General features: G+C 38.1%; 1 protein-coding gene across 3 annotated transcripts in view; it reads left to right on the forward strand.

Annotated features, from left to right (window-relative positions):
- plch2a (phospholipase C, eta 2a) overlaps positions 1-16,573 on the forward strand; it is a 242,523-nt gene that overhangs the window by 214,579 nt on the left and 11,371 nt on the right. For all 3 annotated transcript variants that reach the window (XM_084721859.1, XM_084721858.1, XM_084721857.1), the window contains exons 10-20: positions 255-362; positions 4,052-4,207; positions 4,736-4,834; positions 6,178-6,278; positions 6,506-6,594; positions 7,540-7,722; positions 7,923-8,030; positions 8,615-8,739; positions 9,927-10,011; positions 11,616-11,762; positions 12,981-13,060. In XM_084721859.1, coding sequence (XP_084577985.1) covers positions 255-362; positions 4,052-4,207; positions 4,736-4,834; positions 6,178-6,278; positions 6,506-6,594; positions 7,540-7,722; positions 7,923-8,030; positions 8,615-8,739; positions 9,927-10,011; positions 11,616-11,762; positions 12,981-13,060 — 1,281 coding nt within the window. The remainder of the gene's footprint in view (positions 1-254; positions 363-4,051; positions 4,208-4,735; positions 4,835-6,177; positions 6,279-6,505; positions 6,595-7,539; positions 7,723-7,922; positions 8,031-8,614; positions 8,740-9,926; positions 10,012-11,615; positions 11,763-12,980; positions 13,061-16,573) is intronic.

Consider the following 16,573-nt stretch of genomic DNA (forward strand, 5'->3'; position numbering starts at 1 on the left):
AATAGGTCAGTGTGCAAGTTGCCTTGATTTTGTACAGCACAGTAGAGACAAACAGAAAATGATCCCTGGCCAGGCTTAAATTAGGGATACAATCATTATAACACGTGGTTGGTGTCTTAAATCCCCAATGCCACCAGGAATACCTTATATAAGATAATGTGTTTCATTACACACTGATTGATTGAATGAATGAACACCGCAGCAGTCTGTTGTCCTAATGTGAAGCTCCAGTGACTTGTTCTTTTCTCCACCAGGGGAAGAAACTGCCTCCAAACATCGATGAGAATGCAGAAGAGGGAGACGTGTCGGACGAGGACAGCGCTGATGAAATGGAGGACGACTGCAAGCTGATGAATGGAGATGTATGTATCCTGTTTGGTTTTTCCCTCCACTTCACCATGTTTATCTCTTCCATCTACCAGAGGCAGCCTTTGTGTCCTCGTGTCTGGCAGATTAATTGTGAATTGCACTTGTATTTCCTGTTCTTGATGGTTCATGTTAAACTTGAGTGATTGAGCGTTCTCCTGTCTGGCCTTTGTTCCATATGTTGATTATCTCCTGTTGTATCTCTGCTGTGTGCTTCTGTCTCCTACTTTCTGTGTGGCTATTTGTTCTCATGTCCTCCTCTTCTCTCTTCCTGTTTGTCCCCTCTTCTTCTCTTCAACTGTTGCTTGCTCCTTTCAAAGTGGAAGGTACTGTATAAAAAGCTCATTCTCATCACTCATGTGCCCCACTTTCTCATCCCGCCTGTGAAATTTGAAAGTGGAAGGCCCCAGAGGTGTGGACATGTCACAGATTTGATTCTTTTAGACTCAGCTTGATAAATCAAAGCAGACTTGTAACTCGACTTGGACTTTAAGACCAATGACTTGTGACTTCACTTTGACTTGAGCCTTTTGACTTGAAGAATTGTTGACACCTTTTCTCAAGCCCAAAAATTTAAAGGTCTGTTATTTAAAAAGTGTGCACCAGTTTCTGAATCAACTAACGTTAAAGCTGTTCACTCTCAGAAAGTCAACACTCAATTCCCCAGATCCTCTTTGTTTGAACCAATCCGACAGCATCCAATCAAGCTGGAAGAGAGAACCATGAACAGGGTTCATACGGGTGAAAACACTTGAATTTTAATGTAGTGTTTTCAAGGTTTGGAGAGAGCTTGGATTTTTGATCAAGCGCTTGAAACTGCTTGAAATTGAAAATGCATTACTGTCATAATAAATCAGCACCTGACAGAATAATTTGCTCTTTAGATAAAGAAATAAAACAAGTCGAACTGGCTCAGCCAGGTCGGATGCAAAGTCTTCTAACAGACAAAATTCCAACAGGTATGGCTGCAGCGCATTAGGGCTGCACCACCAAGCTGGAGCTGAGCGCTGCTAATGATAAGAATGATGCTTGAAAAGGGCTTGAATTTGACCCAGGAAAAGGTGTAGCAACCCTGCACGAAGAACTAACACTGCTGCATTACTGAGCCCCAGTTAATGTTGTTCATGTACAAAAACTAGAGGTTGTTAAAATGGTTACATTTGGTGAAGACATGACTTGTTTAGGACTAAAAGTTTAGGACTTGGGACTTGATTTGGGACTTGCCTGTCTTGTGACTTGACTTGAAAACGTTGACTTGGTTCCACCTCTGGTTGGGCCCAAAACACTTTGCAATAGTGTATCTTCAAGATGCTCCATCAAATGTGTTGCATAAAGATTCTTTATCAGGAACCAAATAGTTGTCTTGTAGGACTTTAAACTAATGAAGATAATGTGAGTCAGAAACAGCACATTGATGATAATCAGTACTGTTGGATCAGCTAAAAGCTGCTGTCAGCTTTCACAGCCAGCTACAGCAATGACAATTTTCTAATAGGTTAGTCTTAAAATTTTGAGAACAGAGATGAGTCTGGAGTAATTATCTGAATTTTTGAAAAAAACATCTGTGAAAGGTGAGCAGGTAGGAGAATTTTACCTTTCGGTTAAGTTTGTCAGACATTGTAGATGCAGATTCTGAGGAAAAAAAAAAATAGGGCCACTCGACATTTTATCAGGATAAGCATTGCTAAGACAGGCTTAAGTTGATGCAGTTCTTTTTTTTATTACCTCACACAAATAACGTTTTGACAAAAGATCTTAATGAAGTCCTAATGAATAGATTTAGTTCAAATGTTACAGCATGAGTGGGAATTTTTACAGTTTACTGAACTGAGCACTTTACTGAAATGAATAATCTTATCTACAATTTTTATTCAAACATACAGCAAAAATCATTTGAAATGTTCAATATGTGCCCAAAGTATTTCTCTGTTAGCCTCTGAAACAAACAGATTTCTTTTGTAAAAATGAGTTTTACACAATATATTGTGTGCAGTCTTATAAGAATAAAGCAGGTTTTGTTCAGACTAAGGTTAGTATTAATTGATTCTACAAGAAATATGTAATCGCCTGCATGAGATGGACATGCTGATTTCATTAAGCTCAATATTGGTCCTTTATATTCTGTTTTCAGCAATCAAACTGTGTGGAGCATGTTGCTTTTGCTTATGGTCTGATCACAGACTAAAGTGGTTTATGGATCCACTCTGCCACCATATGGCTGAACTGAGCGTGTGCATAATGTTCTAAACAAGGCAATGAGCAGTGTTCTGTCAGTGACATTTTCATTTATTCCACTTTGTCCCACTCTCATTCTCTTTTATGCTCTCACATGTGAAAATACTTGCATTATTGAAAAATCCATCCATCAGCAGTGTGGGAGGTTCTGCATTATGTCACATAATGTACAGCATTGCCTCATCTTTGCTCCATATGGAATGTGAGCTCTTGTTGGATCCTGCATGGTGTGTAGGACTTCAGTTAAGTTAAAGGGTCAGTTCATCTACATTATAACAACATATTTTCTCTCCTAGTTTTAGTGGTATGTACCATGTTTTCACTCTTTAGCAATTAAATATTTTCTGATTGCTGATACCATCAGAGGTAATTTGGATGAACTGACCCCTTAATGCATTATTTGGCATAAAATGCCATGCATACTTTCCATGCATGTGCTATAACTTACCGTCATACTCTTAACATTTGGAATGGATTACACTACCAAAGCAGCCATTTGTCAAATGCTCTGAGAGGTTCTGCATTATGTAACATTATGTATTTCTTCATAATTGTGCTTCTTGTGAAACTTGACTTTCGTTAGGATCCTGCATGATTTGTGTTCTTTCCTCTTTATGTACTTGAACCAGAATCAGATTTAGGTTTTCTCATGCATGTACAAGGTATTTGTCTGGGTGTTTTGATGCTTAACAATTAACATATTCAGAGAAACGAAGTATAAATTAATGAAAAAGCAAGTACTACAATTCAGGAGATAGAAATAGAAATAGAAAATTAACAGCAGAATATGAAAGAAATATTTTAAAAATGATGCACAATATGCTGTAGTATTAAAAATCAGGTTTACAGAAATCACAGTATATGTGCAGTGTGCTTTGAGTCAGATCTTTATAATTTACACTGATGCAACTTACTGGGAGGGAAAACTTTAGAGAACAGCAACTGACTTAATACACAAATATGTGTATCTTACTAAAGTTCAACATTCCTGCTTCTTCTGTAATTCTACTTCACTAAAGTCATAAGAGTTTTGCACATTCCTGCATTCCTTACTGTAGATACTTTTGAACTATTGTTACACTGTCTGTTAAACTATTACATACTGTCTCTCCACGTTGATTTTGTTTTTGCAGTTGTTAAAATTTAATACTTTATGGCTTCAGCTATTTATTTCATTGTCATTCATCAGCTTTTTTAGTTTTAGACCTATAACATGTCAGAACAAAAAAAAAACCTTCCAGAAGAGGTCACATCTTAAAATTGCTTGTTTCGCCTATAATCCAAACCCAAAACAGAGAAAATCATATCAAAACAGCACTGTACTGTATGTGCAGAAAGAGCAATAGTTCCCACCAGACAGGACTCGTCCAAAGTTACATCACCTCTTGTTAAGTAACATATACGATCATATATCAGCATCATCCTCTGTTACTGTTCCCCCCTCCTCCAGACGTCAGCCAACAGGAAGCAGGTGGAGAACATGGCCAAGAAAAAGCTGGACAACCTGATGAAGGAGTCCAAGATCCGAGACAGAGAAGACCCAGACAGCTTCACCATTGCAGCCCTCCCACCTACTGGGAAGCCCACAGACAAAACTGGCTCTAAGGTAAACACAGATGAGGAGTCCTGGACTTCACCTGCTAAAAAAATAAATAATCATGAGGTATAGCACCTCAGGGAAAGAGAGCTGAGCTTGTGCTTGTTGACTTTCCCGCAGTAAATGGTGGTTTTTCTCTTCAAATCAGCTCTCCCTCTTCACTCTGTGTACTCAGTTATTGACTCAGTGAGTTTTGAAATTGAAGCAGAAATGCATTAAATTGGAATCTTATTGTGGGTCAAAGAAAACAGTTAAGAAGAAGTGGTTTATTTAAACAGCAAACAGTTAATATTTAATTGTTGAAATGATCGTCAGAGTAAATGATAGAAATGTTGCATGAACTTAAGATATCAGGATCATAGGAGAAGAGCTAATCAGTATTTCTTTTTATATTTATAAATGTGTATATATACATATATATATATATATATATATATATATATATATATATATATATATATATATATATATATATATATATATATATATATATATATATATATCTCAAAACATGCTAAGCTTCTCCTCTGCTGGCAGGGTAAAAGTGAGGATGGGACGGACACGGCAGACGAGGCTAATCCCAGCAGCAACAAGCGGACGGGCCGCTCCTTCATGGGCAGCTTCTCCAAACGCAAGGTTGGCCCTTTTTATTTCTCCTCAGTTTTCTATATTTTCATCAGTCTGCACACCAACACAATCTGCCATTTTCTGTGTCACAAGGTGTTTCTCGTTAATTTAGTCAGAAAAGACAAGTGTGAACCACACGTCTTGACTGTGGATGATGATATGTATTATGTGATAGTGGGACGTTGCATCACCATTGCATTGTACAAAATATTAAAATAGACCAGTTTAAAAGGGGTTGTCAGGTCAGACAAAATAACATCAATATTCCATTTATTTAAACATCCATATAACAAAGAAATGAAAAAAACACTTATTATTTTGCAGGCCTTTCTTCAAGAATAACTTTTGTAGCTGGCTCTTAAAAACCCCTTTGAAATTTGTACTCTGGGCCAGAATAACTTCTTGTATGGCCTTCAAGAGAATGGGCTTAACTTTACATTGACAGACAGTTAACAGTTATGAACAGCTGATAAACTTGAAGTCAAAGTCATGGCTCCTGCAGCCAGCCCGAGCTTCCCACGATCTGTGGAGGAGGGGTCAGAAATGAGCACAGATGTTATATTAAATAGGATTTCAACCTATTTAATAAACAGTCCATTGCTCCAAGTCACTGTTAGGACTGCAGTACTAATTTCTGCTCATGCAATTGCTGCATATTTCTCCTTTGAAGAAGCAAAATGTGTCCCCTCTAGATAACTGTGTGCTTCCAGGAAATAATATTTGTGATTGAAAACAATATGGTTGTTTAAAAGCTAATGTGTTGTGACTTTAATTGGCCACATCTGATCTTCAGCCTGTCATTGCCATGTGAGATCATTGTTTATTTTATCTGTACTTGCTGAGCAGCAGAGTTATAATCATGCTGTTCACATCCTCATACACACATACACATACATAAATGACAGAATGGGTTGATTGCCAGTGACTCCCAAAACAACATATATGACCACTGGAGAGTACCAGTGGTCATATATGTTGTTATATGACCACTGGAGAGTACCAGGCAGTACCAGACCTTTGTTGAACCAGACCATGGCTAACGTTGTGAAACGGTCACAGTTTGGTTAGGTTTAGGCACCAAAAATACTTGGTTAGGTTTAGGAAAAGATTATAGTGTGTGGGGGTTAAAATTATATTAATATATAATATATTAGTTATGTAAATTGGAGATTAAAAGCGACAGGTATATCGGATCTTTGTTGTCACTATTTGGTTAGTTTTAGGAAAAGATTAGGTTTCAGTTAAATAATTATCTTGTATAAAATGTATGTATAAAACTTTACTAACTTGAGTACGTGAGATTTGGGGACATTATTGTTTGGTCCCTTGTTCATGACTCTTTTTTTCTTCAGAAAAAGACAACCAAGCTGAAGAAGACATCGAGCTTTGAAGACACAGATACAGACCAAGAGAGTACAAGCAGCGCCTCTCGTGTCCCCCTTCACCACAGCAAGTATGTTACACACACATATGGATATGATAGATAGATGTTCAGTCATACATTTCAGGATTAAATCCAACAAAAATAAACTTGACATTACTGTTTAATTAATCTGTAACATTAATTTTGTCTTTAATTCTGTCATGAAGTTTTTTTGTATAACCACCATCACACTTGCATACATATGATCTGTCTACTAAGTTTGTGTGTGTGTTCGTCTGTAACCTCGGACCGTACAGAAAGAAGAAGACCATGAAGTTATCCAGAGCTCTATCTGATCTGGTCAAATACACGCGTTCTGTGGGTCTCTATGATATTGAGGCACAAGGTGAGCACTTCTGTTCTCTAGGAACACTGCAATATCTGGGTTTGCTGACTCCTCTTTAAAAGTAAAATATGAATGGTCAAATCTCAGAAGAGGAATAAAGTTAGCATCCTGTGCTTGATCAGGTTCTTAGTCTTGATTACCAGCAATATACGTTTTTTCAATTACGGTATTTCCATTAAACCATTAAACAGATGACTGCTAAAGTCTTAGAAAATTTGGTAACACTTAAGATGGAAGTCATGTCTATAATGTATTATGAACAACCATAACACATTGTGATGTATTTTTTATAAAGCTTTACAATGTCTGTTCATGTTCATAACCATGACAACCAAGACAACTTATAACGAGGTTTATTAAGTATTAAAAATGGTTGAAATAGTGTATTATAAATTCAGCATCTTGGATACACAGCACATTATATGTTGTAACATGTTATAACAGATAATAAATTCTCAAAGCTCTCAAAGTCATGCTATAGCATATTATTGATGTTTATAAGGCATCATTCCATTGCATAATCTTAGTTATAAAGACACATAGAGGACTGCTCTAACGTATCATGACACATTATAAATTCTAAGTAAAGTCATGGTAGTTATATTATCACTTTGTTACACTTTGTCATGCATGGAGGTATAAAGCATTATGAATGTTGAACTTATAATACACTATGTTCACCACTTATAATACTCTATAAATCTTGCTATAAGTTGCCATACATGATTATAGACATTTACAAGAGTTCCATAAAACCTTATAAATGAATTATAGTGTCTTAAGAATATGCTTATAATGCACTAGATGAACTTCATATGAAGTGTTAGTTAAATTATATATTTACAGGACATATTTTTCAGCAGTATAAATTTTGTAGTTACTTGATAAGATCTGAAGGGAGTGGAAGTAGAATCTAATGAGAATAAGTTTGTGTTGTCCTGACAGCTGGCTGCAGCTGGCAGGTGTCATCACTCAGCGAGACCAAAGCCCACCAGGTGATGCAGCAGAAAGCTACAGCCTTCATCCACTTCAACCAGCGACAGCTCTCCCGCATCTACCCTTCCTCTTACCGCGTGGACTCCTCCAACTTCAACCCCCAGCCCTTCTGGAACGCCGGCTGCCAGCTTGGTATGAGTTTAACCCGACCCTCCGTGTGTCTCATGATCACTGTATTCAAAATTATCAACCGATGTATTTATTATTATATCTGTGAACAGCTGCAGTGAAGCTGATCCCTTTTGCTCTTCCCACAGTAACTGTCTTCCAGCATGTTAAAGTAAAAACAAACAGCCTGCTGACAGTAATGAAACAATCTGCTTTGATTGCAGTTGCACTCAACTATCAGTCTGAGGGTCGGGTCCTCCAGCTCAACAGAGCCAAATTCTACAGCAACGGCAACTGTGGCTACATCCTCAAGCCTACCTGCATGTGTGAAGGTCAGAACATGAAAAAGATTCATTCAAATGATTTTAGTAGGACATACGGAGGTCATTTTTAACATTTTGAAATCCAGTATGTTAAGCTGTTGAGTTGTTTTGTTTGTGTGAGCATTAGATAAATGATAAATATAACTTGTGTGCTAATATGTAGATACTGTTTGTGTCTTAATAAGATATTGCTGTCCGTGTTGTTATTAATCATTAATGCTGTAATACTGTTTTTAACAATATTGCTAGAAGATAGTCTGAAAACTTGCAATTTGCAGCCAGAGTATTTTGTAGTTTTTAGCAGAAACACAGGCACATTGTTTTAAAGAGCTGTCTAAATGTATTTTATTGATCTTTTTTGTAAATAGTTTTTTATTCCGCTTTAAATGTTGTTTAAGGCCCCTCTGTAAATTTGAGATTCCAGAGAAAGATGGAAGACTTTCACCGTTGATTGCCTCTTAAATATCATAACAGTGATTGGAGATGTAAATGGCTATAATGCAAACAGTTATTTTTGAAATGTACAATTTAATTTTCTAAGTCAAGCACCACAGATGAACAGTATACTTCCTGTCATTGCATTGCCATTTCAGGTGCCTTTAATCCCAACGTGGAGGACCCGCTGCCGGGTCAGATGAAGAAACAGCTGGTGTTGAAGATAATCAGTGGACAACAGCTGCCCAAACCCAAAGACTCTATGTTAGGAGACAGAGGAGAGGTAGGACACACACATTTTTATTACTGGGAGAAATGTTGTGATATATCATGCTTTTATGCATTTCACTCATTGTTGTCTTATAGTGTGTGTCTGTGAAATGTTTGCATTTTTAAAGACTTTGATCTTTGTTGTTTTACTTAAGAGTAAAAATTATTTCAGTTCATCCCAGTGATTGAATATGTAACACTACCATTCTACCAAACTGCATGTGCACCACTGCCAACTTATTAAACTTACTATGTGTTGTAGAAAGCCATTGTGTGAGTTGACCTCTCACTTGTCATGTCATTCCTGGAATGTCATGTTTCAGTTTTATTATACAAGAAAATGAAGGGAATTTGAAGGGGAACCTTTGACATATATGGGGAAAAAAGCCTGTATAAAGCCTTTAATGACTCCAGAGAGAGCTGTGTGAAGTCTGATAGTTTGAAAATAATCCATCGTTTAAGGCTGGAGATTCAAGGGCACACAACCAAATCGACAACCAAACTATTGGTTGTCCAGTTGCATTGTGGGTTATGAAGACCCCCCAGGTTTTGACAAGAATGGTTGAACTATAAGGAACAATATTCCTGGTTCTGTCGTATTGATTTTATGTGTGTGTTGTAGGAGATCAATGATAAATCAGTGGTGTATATAAGTTCTCTGAAACTGCCAAACCAAGACATACAGGACTGTAATCATGGAAAGATCTTGGAACTTTTATACTCATGCAGCATATCTTTGGAAAGCTGAAATGCTCGATTTCAGTGGATGCAAATCATATCAAGATACCGTCACAACAGTCTACAACCATAAACAGTTACAAAACTGAGGCAACTCACCTGTGAAGCCTTGTAGTAATCCACAGATCAGTAGTATTCTGACAAGTCTTGTTACATTTGTGAAGATTTTAGTCCAAAATACAATTGCATCTGTAAATACCCACAATGTTCAAACCTCTGTTACGCAATTCTAGTAGTACTTACAGTGATTCTGATGTTGCCAGGGAAAAAAAAAATAGTGTTAGCTTTCAAAAGAGTCCCAAACCGTGCTTATACTTCAACTGTTTCAAGAACAGCTTTCAGTTCACTTTGGGTATGCCTCGGGTAGGCATTGTAGGCTAATTTCACAGAAACTGGAAAAGGATCAAAGCAGGTGGTTATTATGAAACAATACCTTAATGCTCTGTAACGTCTTTCTGTCAGATCATTGATCCCTTCGTAGAGGTGGAGATCATCGGCCTCCCAGTGGACTGCTGCAAGGAGCAGACCAGAGTGGTGGACGATAATGGTGAGTTGATGGAGAGGTGAATTTCTTTGTAATGCCTGTGACAAAAATTCACATTTATCCTGAGTTGACAAAAGCGTGGCGTGCTTGAATTCTGCTTCATCACACTACTACCACCATTACTTCTATGTGATACTTGCCACAACCAAAAGTGAAAGCAGTAAAGTTTCTTCAGTAAAACTAACATCTAATCCAAGCTTCTCATAACAGAGGTTGACATTAATCGGGCTGTAATCCAGTCAACATGATTATCATCATTATCCACCCAAAATAAAGCTATTTATATAACTGGACACATTTCAAGTGGTTGGAATGTGTTTTTGCTTTATTTTAATAATGATAGTCAATGAGGCTTATTTCTAGCTGTGCCGACACCAGCAGGAGTTTGCAGTAAGGAGGGGGAGGATTTTTAAAGCAGTATAAACAGTTTTGCTTCACTTAAGCCAGTGGTTTTCAAACCTTTGTGTTCCCAAGGCATACAAGTTAGTGTTGTTATACTTGAGAGTACTCGAGTCTTGGTCTCGACCACTTTTTAAAGGTCTCGGTCTTGACTGCATTTTTACTTGGTCTTGTCTCAGTCTTGGACAAAGAGGATTCTGGCTTTTATTTCAAAACCTCTGCACTGACTGCATTATAAGTTTGATGGTGTTGAAATAACTTTCAAGGTGACCAATGGACTACACCTTGTGTGAGTGAAGTTCAACTTTGTTGAGCTTTGACATGCAAATTTGTGCAGTTGGACAGAAGCATACCATTTTGACAGATCTTATCTTTGAGGGAACAAAACCAGGGAAGGGGACAAAAAGTGCAAAACAGAGGAATCTATTACAGTCTTTCAGTGTTGCCTCATCCACTTTTATATGACCTTCTCTGTTCTACAAACAAGACATGGTTTGCATTCAGTTATTAGACAGGAATCAACTGAAATTTAGCAAGCAAGCTAGTTGAGAGCTGCTGTGACAGACAAGTGTTATCATGCTGGGAACATGCTGGTCAGTGTTTTAGCAGTTAGCTTGCCAGCTTCAGTAGTTTGTCAAATAGCCCTGAGATTTGTCCCTACTTCACCAAGGTAGTCCTGTTTTCACTGAGTCACTGTAGTTTAAGATTACACGTTGTCCCTGACTGCTGACTGCTCCTCAGTGCTGTTTTCTGTAAACTGAGCCACACATCTTGTCCTGCTGTTTGCATGAAGAGAGATGTGGTTTACCTTCAACAATGTATGTATGTGCTGATAAGAGCAATGCAGCAGTTAAATGTGACCGTTTACTTTGTTTGTGTGTTTGAGCTGTCTGTATGGGTTCTGATCTATAATTGATGAGCTCAGCATGAGGAGACGTGCAAAGGCAGCACCTCTCAGTCTGCTCACACATCCTGAATAATTGATGAGTGCTTAGCTCGCTCTTTTGACTCTCTCCTGGACCGTCCACTCTCTCTGTCCTCCGTCTTCATCACTTTCTCTCCTGTCTGTTTATCTGCCTAACTTCTCCTCTCTTCTTATGATTTGGCACACTTTTTTCTCCCGCTGTCCCATTCGATTTTTCTCCTGTCTTTTCTCCCTTCCTCTGTCCTCCCTCTGCTCTGTCCACCCTCTCGGGATGGTCCTATAGGGTTCAACCCGATGTGGGAGGAGACTCTGGTGTTCACAGTCCATATGCCAGAGCTGGCCCTGGTGCGTTTCCTCGTGTGGGATCATGACCCCATCGGCCAGGACTTCATCGGCCAGCGCACAATCGCCTTCAACAGCATGATGCCAGGTAAGACATGGTGAAGCACCTGTTTATAGATAGAAGTGATAGGCACCCCCACCTCATCTCCTTCTTCAACAGATCATGTTTCTATGGTTGCGTCTAAAAGCTTTGTTTTTGCTTTTGGTTTCTTATGTTTTGTGAACATCCACTGTACTTCCACAGACTTGGAAATTCATTCACAAGCATTGTTGTCTTACTCTTTTATTATTTATATGATTCAGCTTGAACTAATATATTTATTTTAATTTTGGTCAGCGTGTGACTGGTTAAATATCAGAAACTCTTGGAATGATTCTGAGACCACTATGGTTTGGCGGACTATACTTAGGAATGACTTAACGAGAGTTTAGAGAGTTCAGAGTAATTAGCCTAACTTAGCATAATGCTGAAAACAATCAGCTTGGCTCTGTTAAAAACTCAAAGATACACCTGTCTCTAAAGCTCATTAATTATTATATATCTCAGTTGTTTAATCCATACTTGATTACCTGAGCCAGTGATAATTAGGCAGATTAAATTGAATGTGCTCTGGGCATTTGTGTTAATTTAAGTATTGGATCACACTGGCATTGGCCGATACACAATATAGAAGGATTTGGATTGGAGCCCAAAAAGTGTCAAATCAAGTTTCTGAGAGATTAGCATTCAATTTTCATTTACATCCAAGAATAATTGTCAAACAGCTTTTTGCAGACAGGTGACCACACTTAGAAGACTTTGAAGACCTCAAACAGAGAGTGTAGTGTCATCTGCATAGAAGTTGGATTTTCATGTTAAAGCTGCAAATTTTTCCCAGCAGAAGTTACAGACGAAGCCAGTGAAGCAGCAGAAGTTAGCAAGCTGCCATTGCTGTGGTGGTGTCTCCCTATGGAATGAGCGCAAATGAATAAGAGCCATCAATAAAACATTGACAGTTTTCTACTTTTACACTTACTTTTTGTGTAACATAACTTTTAACGACAATGTTTTGGAAGTCAGCAAGAACCTGTGCGGTTGGGCTGCTCCAACAGTCATGTCAAACTTCACCTTTGCTTAATACACAAACCTCTGCGTCATTATGAGTGCTGCTGTCTGAGACCAGACACTATTCACACGATGTGTCATAGTGGATCAAAAACATTAACAGAAAGAAACTTTGTGGCAGAGATGATACATTTTTTTTTACATTTTTAATTGTGTGTGATTCACTAATATTGCAGCCATCTCTGTGATATGTGTGTGCAGGTTATCGCCATGTTTACTTGGAAGGTATGGAGGAGGCCTCCGTCTTTGTTCATGTAGCTGTGAATGACATCACTGGTAAGGTAAGTACTACGGAGGAAGCCAGCAGAAACTGTTTGCAAATCTGTTACCTTTGCTCTACAAATTTCCTCTAAAATCTGAGCTTTTCAAAACGGTGTTGCGCATACACGCTTTTCAAAACATAAACATTTCCCCTGTGTGTGAGACTGATTGTGCAAAATGATGAGGAAAAAGAAAAAATAAATAATTAAAAATAAATTAAAACCCAATCAGTATTGGGGTTTTGATACATATATCCATTTTTTTAAACCCCAATGAATGACATGAAAAATATTTTAATAAGGATGTTTTGAGAGTAAAAATTAAACATCTTTGGAACAATATATCTATGACACAACAATCTAATGTTGGCCTGTATATTGGCTCGGCCAATTTATCAGTTGGGCTGTAGTGTGTCAATAAATGTTAAAGCACAAAATGATCAGCACTATACAGGTAACCTTATTCAGAGGACAGCTATGAAACAACATGGACTGAATAAAAAGTATCTAAATTGTTCAGGTGCAAACAATAGACCAGTTGTGTGATCTGTGTGATTTGTTCAGTGGTGGTCACAGGACTTTTTTATGAATGGACCAGCAGGACTGACGGTGATCATTTTTCCAAACGATTCCTCCGATGCTGCTTAGGGTGTGATATCATTAGAAATAGTTAGATTCTACAACAAATGAGACACATGAGATTCAGTGTTATTACCAAAACAGTTGCTTTTGATAATGTTTATTTTCTACACCTTTATTTTTTCCATTTTCTTGTGACAAAAGAAGTTCTCAACTGACTAAACCTAAGCAGCCAGAATGAAATACAATCTAAAATTGGCAAAGTTTATGATTTTTAAGGCAGAAACAATCTGATCGAAGAATTTCCACAGTCCCAACATTCAGTGCCCGTTTTCAATAATTGCCAGTTTTAGATTATAATTAGTTCTGTGGGCACATTTTAGTCAGTACCAAAAGTGAGGTTTGATACCAAGCACTACAACTGCTTATGGGAACATTCTTGAAAAAACAAAAAGACAAAATGGGAAATATATTTATTGCTACAACTTTATTGTCCCGAAAGCAAATTGGTGTGCAGCGTGGGCACAAAGTATACTAATAAAAACATATACAGTAGAAACAAGCCGAGACATACACCACCCATTGTAATATGTTTATATTGAAATATAGCTTTTCTGCTGATAGTTCACTTATGGCCAAAAGTATGTGGACAGCCCCAACTCTGTCCACAAACCATATTTCAAACTATTGTTCCACCTTTTGTGTCAGTGGTTTGGGTTTGACCCTGTTTGAATATGGCAGTGCCTCTTTGCACAAAAGCAGTTCCATAAAGATGGTTTCCCAGTTTCATATATAATAACTTGACTGACTTACAGAGAGTATGATGGTATGTAACTTTATATTCCAGTAACAGTACAGTAAACTTTCCATAAATTCAATCTAGAAATAACCATGCCATAATTTATCACATCTGATAATTTTGTTTAGAACTTCCATACAAAGAAAAATGACTGCTTCATGTGAGACCCTCGTCTTGGTTTAGTTGGTAGAGGTGCATCGCTATGAGCAACTGTATCCTTCAAGTCGTTGTCCAATCTCTGCTGGTTGACATTTCTGTCATTGTAACAGTCCAACCCTACAGAGCCATGACCTCAACTCCATTCAACACCTTAGGGATGAATTGGAATGTCAGCTGTGAACCAGAGCTTTACCACCCAACATTAATGGGATGTCCTCATATTTTTGGCCATGTAGTCTACAGTATATTTGGTATTAATTCAGCATTAATTTAAGATGAAATAATTGCTCAGTGACATAAAAATGGTACAATGTGAAATGTGTAGAATGTGTTTATTATTGCTGTTATTTCTGTTTCAAAATGTTATTCTTGGGTCATAAATAATTCAGGTGTTGCTATCACCACACAAGCTTTGATTTTTATTTCCCTTTGACCGTTAAGTTTCAACTCAGCCGTCTCCAGCCATGTTGTAAATGACCGCTTTGTTGTTCACATTGTCCTTACTTTGAACTTCCTCTTTCTCAGCTGTTGCTGCGTGCTTCCTGTTGTGATCTTTTTCTTGCCCCCCACCCCTCCCATCTTTTCTCTCTGTCATCCTCAGCCTCTCTGATTTTCACTCTCTTCCTGTGTCTGTTTGTGATTTCAGTGGACCTCTCTTTTTCCAAACGCTCCATTTAGAGGCAGGAAATTTTTAGGAGCCCTGAAGCTGCCACTCAAAACTCAGGTGTAGTGGGACCCAGTCGGCATCTTGCATGAGCCACATGCTCCACCCTCTTTGCCACCTAAGTGACATTCCTCCCCCCTGCACACCCCCTTTCTTGTCAGCCAACTGCAAGCATTAAAAACTATAAGGCCAACTCATGCCTTACATGAGTTATGAAGGCTTAACGTGCCTGCTTCCTCATTGACCCCCCAAGTAGATCCAACCTCCACAGTTACAGAGCTGGATAGAGAAGAAAGAGATGTGAGACAGGAAACCTGCCAGGCTGCAGTGACTTCTCTCTGCAGTTTTTTGCTGAGAGCATATTTCCTCTTAACTCAGGAGTTTTTTGCACTGCACTGCAGGTAAATTCGGTTTCAGTGTGTTTGAGGACGTTTACTCTTTTCATCTCTACCCTTGTTTTTAAATAATTTTGCCTGCTTTTTTCTTCTTCCACTGGAAAACAATAGAGAGACATTTTCTTGACAGCAGTTAATTGTCAGATGACCAACTTACTTTTTTAAACATTTTCTGTACTTCTATACTTTTTCTTGGTTTGTGCTATTGCACATTCCTGGATATCAGAGCAGCGTCTCATGAAAATTAAAGGGAACAGTCTGACATTTTGGAAAATATGCATTAGCCATGTTATCACACTGTAGACTCACAGAGTCCCACTTTATTGTCTTGACAATCAATTAAAAGATCCTGTGTGTAAGATATAGAGGCATTTATTGGCAGAATATGGCAAAAATGGAATATAATATTTAAGTTTCCATTAGTGTATAATCACCTCAAAATAAGAATCGGAACCTTTTATATCTACAGAGGGCAGGGGATCCCAGCAGGCCGCTAGCATTTCCCAGAACGGAAAAACCAGACACTGGTTCTAGATGCAGTCTTTCACATTTTGCCCAGGCTTGGTAGCCACCGTAGGCTTTCCTATACACTTGGAAGTGTGAGATGAGGTGTTTGCAATCTGCAAGCTCATCGCTAGATGCTTATGCATTCAGGTTATCCATCCAGCCGTCTGCATATCTGTCCCATTCTTGTCAGTATGATATCTCAAAAATGCCTTGGGGGAATTTTGTCAAACTTTGCACAAATGTCCACTTGGACTGAAAGATGAATTGATTAGAATTTGGTGGTCAAAGGTCATTCTGACCTCACAAAACATGTTTTTGGCCATAACTCAAGAATTAATACCCTAATTATGAAAAAAATACAATAGGATAGTGTACTGAATTCCTTGGGTCTTCTAGTCTAATATGATAGCAACATCTTCACTTGAGCCCAC

The sequence above is a fragment of the Lutjanus erythropterus genome, chromosome 6 (assembly GCF_056507025.1).
Source record: "Lutjanus erythropterus isolate fLutEry1 chromosome 6, fLutEry1.hap2, whole genome shotgun sequence".
NCBI lineage: Eukaryota > Metazoa > Chordata > Actinopteri > Lutjaniformes > Lutjanidae > Lutjanus > Lutjanus erythropterus.